At 63.3% G+C, this 7,006-nt stretch overlaps 1 protein-coding gene across 1 annotated transcript; it reads left to right on the top strand.

Annotated features, from left to right (window-relative positions):
• Positions 1–101: 101 nt before the first annotated feature.
• On the top strand, positions 102–6,772 carry ICAM5 (intercellular adhesion molecule 5). Its single transcript, XM_033854371.2, has 11 exons — positions 102–236; positions 1,171–1,440; positions 1,623–1,943; positions 2,166–2,453; positions 2,848–3,102; positions 3,224–3,472; positions 3,962–4,204; positions 4,283–4,561; positions 4,663–4,902; positions 5,311–5,577; positions 6,330–6,772. The coding sequence occupies exons 1-11, from the start codon at positions 155–157 to the stop codon at positions 6,602–6,604; spliced, it is 2,769 nt and encodes a 922-aa protein (XP_033710262.1). The 5' UTR covers positions 102–154; the 3' UTR covers positions 6,605–6,772.
• The last annotated feature ends 234 nt before the right edge of the window (positions 6,773–7,006 follow it).

Raw genomic sequence — 7,006 nt, 5'->3', positions numbered from 1 at the left:
GCCGCCCCCTCCTTGGAAACCAAGTTACCAACGTTAAACCAATCCCCAAGCGCAACTCAGCCTCCTCCACACCCCACCCGCCGCGCCGCGCAGTCCTCTAGCCCAGCTCAGCGCTCGCGCTCCCCTCGCCTCCTGCGCTTCCCCCGCGGCGGCGATGCCAGGACCCTCGCCAGGGCTGCACCGGGCGCTGCTCGGCCTCTGGGCTGCCCTGGGCCTGGGGCTCTTCGGTCTCTCAGGTAAGAGCCGGTCCGGCTCAGGGTGGACAGGGCGGGGTCGTAGTTTCTGGACCTGAGAAGCGGCCACAAGCCCCTCCCCGCTCCTCCCTCGCCTCGCTCCCACGCTTCTGCCCCCACCTTGAGCCCAGGGCCTTCTTCTCTATCCCTCTTCCCCCACAACACACACTGGACACCAAGCTTCCGGACTCCTCGCTCACTCAGGTCTCTACCCTACCTTCTTCGAGATCCTGGGTGCTCTTCTGCACCCAGCCTCGAGCTCTGGAGACTCCATTATCTCCCCTGTCCCCTCCCGGGGTACCTCCTAACCCTCTGCTATGCACCATGGTCCACGGACTGGCATCTTCACCACTCGAAATCCACGAAGACCCAAATCTCACCAACTGCCGTGACTCCTAGGCACTGTTCCCGCTCCACCCGGAGCCCTGGCAACAGAGTCCATCGGCTGTTCCCGCGGTTCCTTTCATGAGCCCAGCCCCGCGTCCTCTTTCCGTACTCTTCACCCGGGTTTGGACTCCTCCCTTAACCTCGCTTGACTCAGCCTCATCTCTCTTTTGCCCTCGCTTCAACCAGTCTCCCCTTCTCCTGGCGAGAACCGTGAGAACCAGTCCGCTTCCCTTCCCCCACCCAGGGTCCCCTCTTCCCAGCATTGCTGTGTGCGTTGAAAACCCCATGTTTCCTCTCATCTCTCCCCTCCCCCCCCATTCTTCCCCGTCACTCCATCCGCACCTTGGAGAGAAGGGCTCTCCGCTGCAATGTACCAGAGACACCCTCGAGGTCTGGACCGTGGGAGCGCGCTTGTAAACCTGAGACCTGGGCAGGACTTGGGACTCCTGGCTGTGGCCTCTGCTCATTTCCTGGGAATCCTGAGTCTGCATAGGGGCTCTTAGATCCCGGGGAGGTGGCTCCCAGGCTGAGCTCGCGTTTCTCCGGGCAGTGGTCGCGCAAGAGCCTTTCTGGGCGGACCTACAGCCCCGCGTGGCGCTCGTGGAGCGCGGGGGATCGCTGTGGCTGAATTGCAGCACCAACTGCCCACGGCCCGAGCGCGGTGGCCTGGAGACCTCGCTGCGCCGGAATGGGACCCAGAGGGGTTTGCGCTGGCTGGCGCGGCAGTTGGTGGACATCCGAGAGCCGGAGACCCAGCCCGTCTGCTTCTTCCGCTGCGCGCGACGCACACTGCAGGCTCGCGGGCTCATTCGCACTTTTCGTGAGTTCTCAGAGGCCAAGCTACTTTCCCTCCCTTCCAGGCCCCGCCCCCTGGGTAACGGGGTCCTCTCCTACAGGCCCCACCCTCTGGATCAGCACGCCCTCCCCCTCTTGGCCCCTGGGTTCCAAGCCACGTCGTGCTGAGCCCTGGCATTTCCAACAGCCGTGGTTCCCCCGTTGCAGAACGGCCGGATCGTGTAGAACTGGTGCCGCTGCCTGCCTGGCAGCCAGTGGGCGAGAACTTCACCCTGAGCTGTAGGGTCCCCGGCGCTGGGCCTCGTGGGAGTCTCACATTGACCCTGTTGCGGGGCGCCCGGGAGCTGATCCGCCGCAGCTTCTCCGGGGAGCCACCCCGAGCGCGGGGTGCGGTGCTCACAGCTACGGTACTTGCTCGGAGGGAGGACCATGGGGCCAATTTCTCGTGCCGTGCGGAGCTGGACCTTCGGCCGCATGGCCTGGGGCTGTTTGAAAACAGCTCAGCCCCCAGAGAGCTCCGAACCTTCGGTGAGTGGGTGTGAGGAGGGGACCCAGGGGGGGTCGGGCCGATGTTTAAGAAGCTTGGAGGCAGAGAAATCTGAATTCTAATTCTTACCCTAACACTCACCAGCTGAAAGTTATTTTCCCCTCTGTGCCTTGAGGATAATACCATAATAGAGTGCCTGTAAAGCGCTTAGAACATACTGAGCGTTCAATACGTAAGTTCAAGCTCTGTTCTTCTACTCCCAGCCCTGCCTCCGGAACCCCCTCGCCTCGCTGCCCCCCGGCTCTTGGAAGTGGGCTCAGAAGGACCCGTAAGCTGCGCCATGGACGGGCTGTTTCCAGCCTCGGAGGCTGAGGTCTACCTGGCGCTGGGGGACCAGAGGCTGAGTCCCGATGTCACCCTCGAGGGGGACGCTCTCATGGCCACTGCCACAGCCACAGCTAGCGCAGAGCAGGAGGGCGCCAGGCAGCTGGTCTGCAACGTGACCCTGGGGGGCGAGAGTCGAGAGACCCAAGAGAACGTGACTGTCTACAGTAAGAGGGAGTGAAGTGGGGCCTCGGCGGCTCGGGGGTGGAGCCAGAGGAAGGCGAAGGCGGGGCAAATAGTGGGTGGGGCCCTGGTATCGGAATGGGCGTGGCCCGAGAGTCCCGAAGGGGCGGGGCAGATGGAAGACTCAATAGTAGCTGGAGAAGCGGAGTCTGAGCTGCCCAAAGGGGAAGGTCGCAGACCCGACGAGGATCCCTAGAGATGTGGCCTGACCACCTCAAAGGGGCGGGGCGAGAAGGGAGAGGAGCCTGAACAGCCCGAGGGGCAGGGCACGGTACCCACGGTTTGGCTGAAGTGGGGAAGGTTCGGGCTGATAAGGGGCAGCCTTGAACCTCAGGAGGGGCATGGTCAGTGGTCTCCCGGCCAATGCCCCGTCCCCAGGCTTCCCGGAACCCCTCCTGACCCTGAGCGAGCCCAACGCCCCCGAGGGGAAGATGGTGACAGTAACCTGCGCAGCCGGGGCCCGAGCCCTAGTCACACTAGACGGAATTCCAGCCGCAGTCCCGGGACAGCCCGCCCAGCTCCAGCTGAACGCCACCGAGAACGACGACAGGCGTGGCTTCTTCTGCGACGCCACCCTCGAAGTTGACGGGGAGACCCTGAGAAAGAACGAGAGCGCCGAGCTGCGCGTCCTATGTGAGTTGGCCTTTAACCTCTCGCCTACCTCCGCCTGCCTGGTCTCTGGCCGTGTCATGGAAGTGGAGGATTTCCCCACGGTCCACGTCTAGCCTCTTGTATCCCATGCCCCTGCCCGCAGACGCCCCCCGGCTGGACGATTCGGACTGTCCCAGGAGCTGGACGTGGCCGGAGGGGCCCGAGCAGACGCTGCGCTGCGAGGCCCGTGGAAACCCAGAGCCCTCGGTGCACTGTGCGCGGCCCGACGGCGGGGCGGTGCTGGCCCTGGGCCTGCTGGGTCCGGTCACTCGCGCGCTCGCTGGAACTTACCACTGCACCGCGACCAACGTCCAGGGCCAGGCGGTCAAGGACGTGACTCTGACGGTGGAGTGTGAGTGGAGGTGCATAGGGCGCACCTCTGTCTGGTTCTCAGTGTCTAGGGGTGGCCTGACTACAGAGGAAGGTGGAAACAGGGTCTGAGGCGTGCCTTTGAGCAGGATTTTGAGAAAGGCAAGAGGCTGGTGAGCCGGATTAGGGGAAGATCTTAGAGAAGGATGGAGGGGAGGGGGTGGACGTGTCCACAGGAGCCTGGGGCCTGGCGTTTGAGCTGAGTCTTGGAAACGTGGGTGCTCCAAACCGGCTAACAATTTTTAAGCTAAAGACTGGGGAGGGTCCTGTGGGCACTTTGTAGGAATCAGGAAAAAAGCACACTTCAGGGCTCAGGAAGTCCCAAAACAGTGCACGGCTTGACTGGAGAGAAACTCCTTTGCTTTGGTGTCCCTGTGCAGAGCGTAGCCTACCCGCCTGGGATGGGAAAAAGGGTCTAGGGACATTAGACCTGTCCCTAAACCCCAAAACTCAACAACACCCTCCTCTCTAGACGCACCAGCGCTGGACAGTGTGGGCTGCCCTGAACGCATTACCTGGCTGGAAGGAACAGAGGCCTCCCTGAGCTGTGTGGCCCATGGGGTCCCGCCACCCAACGTGAACTGTGTGCGCTCTGGGGAAGCCAGGGTCGTCGAGGGCACACTGCGTGTGGTCCGGGAGCACGCGGGCACCTACCGCTGCGAAGCCACTAATGCTCGAGGGTCTGCAGCCAAAAATGTAGCCGTCACGGTGGAATGTGAGTGGGGGCAACACAGGGCAGGACGGGGTACGTCGGAATCACCCTGTCCTGACTTCCAGTCCCTCTGCCCCCCAGATGGCCCCAGTTTTGAGGAGGTGAGCTGCCCTAGCAATTGGACGTGGGTGGAAGGATCTGGGCAACTGTTTTCCTGTGAGGTGGATGGGAAGCCAGAGCCGAGCGTGGAGTGCGTTGGCTCCGGAGGCACCAGCGAGGGGGCGCTGCTGCCGCTGGCACCCCCAGACCCTGGTCCCAGAGCCCCTCAAATCCCTAGAGAACTGGCACCCGGAACCTACATCTGCAACGCCACCAATCAGCACGGTTCCGTGGTCAAGATGGTCACCGTGAGCGCGGAGTGTGAGCGAGGCCCAGGCGGGCGGGGAGTAGGGGGTGTTCCAGGTCCCGGCTTCTCCCTGAACAACGAGCCCCCCCGCCCCCACCCCATGGCTGTTTTGCAGCGCCACCGCAAATGGATGAATCTACCTGCCCGAGTCACCAGACGTGGCTGGAAGGCGCCGACGCTGCTGCGCTGGCCTGCTCCGCCCGGGGTCGCCCCTCCCCACAAGTGCTTTGCTCCCGGGAGGGCGCGCCCCGGCCGCAGCGGCTGCGCGTGTCCCGACAGGATGCAGGCATCTACCGCTGCCTGGCCACCAACGCGCACGGCACTGACGCCCGGATCGTCACCGTGGGCGTGGAGTGTGAGTTGCGGGCAGCACCAGACAGAGGGCATCCGGTCTCGGGCACAGTGACTAAAAGAGGTGGGATTCCCCGGGGGAGTTCAAGGGCACCTCCCCAGTCCCATTTCTGGGGACAAGGAATCCTGGCCTTAACATGAAATGTTAAGGGTAATGAAAACTCTAGGGAACAAGAGCCCGAGCCCGCCCCCGCCCCCTCAAGTTCTGGGTCTGAAGGGCCCTGGCGTGGGTCCCCACCTCCTTCCATTCAGTGAAGCAGGGCTCAGGATTTTAGCCCCGACAGCAGTCCAGTTGTAGGGGGATGGGGCTCTGAAGTAAGGCAGGATCTTTGCCTGCTCATCTCAAGAGGGACAGTCTCAGAAGGGGGCTCTCGGTCAGCGGCTGGCCCCTTCAACCTCCTGTCCCCTGTAGACCGCCCCGTCGTGGCCGAGCTGGCTGCCTCGCCTCCAGGAGGCGTGCGGCCAGGAGGGAACTTCACGCTGACCTGCCGAGCGGAGGCTTGGCCCCCAGCCCAGATCAGCTGGCGTGCGCCCCCGGGGGCGCTCAACATCGGCCTGTCAAGCAACAACAGCACGCTGAGCGTGGCGGGCGCTATGGGCAGCCACGGCGGCGAGTATGAGTGCGCAGCCACCAACGCGCATGGGCGCCACACCCGGCGCATCACCGTGCGCGTGGCTGGTAAGTAGCAGCTGGTGGGGGGGGGGCCTGGGCGAGGGATCTACAGGGGGCTGTGACCCGCGCCTTGGGACTCTTGACCCCGTCCCTGCCTCCCTCTCAGTCCCCACAGATGAGACAGAAGTGAGCCGGGGTGGAAATTAGGGGCGCCCTGGCGGGTGGGGCTTTGATGGCGCAGTGGGGGTGGCAAGTGGAAGGAGAGGGAGCTGACGAGCCCAAGGGAAGGGAACCTTCGGGGCTGTGACTGCCGTGAGGAGGGACTTAACTTTGGGTGGGTTCTGCGTGGTGAATGCTTGATCCAATTCACCTTCCAGCGTGCGGCTGTGGAGAAGGGGGTCTGGAGAGGGACAGAGGCAGAGGATAGTGGTGGGGACCCAGCAGGATCCTGCTGCCGCTTCGCGTATCTCTGGGGCTGGGGTCTTTCTGGGGTGGAGGAATGACTGGGTTCCCCCCCGCCCCACCATCCTTTTGAGGGTGAGGAGAGTTGCTTGACTTCCTGGGTATCTCTGGGGCTAGGGGCTTAAATCCTCCCTGTGATGGGGTGGCCCATAAAATGGGTCTAGGGCCTCACCCGAGCTGGGGGTGGCCTTACTGGGGTCTCTCCTTTCCTCCAAGGCTGGGTTCCCTGGGGCTCCCTGCCAGGCACGTGAGAACTGACCTCATGCCTGTGGGGAGGGGCAGAAGTGGCCCGGGCTTGGTGTGTTAGATGGGTGGGGGGAGCTCGACCACCTTCTTTGAGCGTCCGCACCCCGCAGGTCCGTGGCTATGGGTCGCTGTGAGCGGCGCGGCTGGGGGCGCGGCGCTGCTGGCCGCGGGGGCCGGCCTGGCCTTCTACGTGCAGTCCACCGCCTGCAAGAAGGGCGAATATAATGTGCAGGAGGCCGAGAGCTCGGGTGAGGCCGTGTGTCTCAACGGCGCGGGTGCCGGCGCCGGCGGGGGCGGGGGCGCCGAAGGTGCAACTGAAGCTGCGGGCACCGCAGAGGCGCCGGCGGGGGGCGAGGTCTTTGCCATCCAGCTGACGTCAGCGTGAGCCTGCTCCCCTCTCCCCGCGGGCCGGGGGACGCCCCCCAGACTCACACGGGGGCTTATTTATTGTTCTATTTATTTATTTATTTATTTATTTATTTATTTAATTCAATTCCAGGGGCGTCACCCCCCATTTTCTACCCCCCTTCCCCAATAAAGTTTTTATAAAGGACTTCGGCTCCATCTGTTTCAGTCCGCGATGCAGAAGCAACGCAGGGTTCGAATCCCAACCCTGTGGGTGTTTATTCAAAAAACCATTTTTGCTTTTGAGGGCCTACTACGTGTCAGGCACAGTCCAAGCCGCCATTTCGCGATGTGACCGGGAGTTTGCGCTCTCCGTGCCCTGTTTCGTGTTCTCCCTGGACCCTTGGGCGGGGGTGGGGACCTGGCTCCTTCCTCCCTCCCT

Source organism: Tursiops truncatus, chromosome 3 (assembly GCF_011762595.2).
Source record: "Tursiops truncatus isolate mTurTru1 chromosome 3, mTurTru1.mat.Y, whole genome shotgun sequence".
In the NCBI taxonomy this organism is placed as follows: Eukaryota; Metazoa; Chordata; class Mammalia; order Artiodactyla; family Delphinidae; genus Tursiops; species Tursiops truncatus.
Note: the sequence above shows the minus strand (reverse complement) of the source record. Positions and strands in the feature narration are given on the sequence as shown.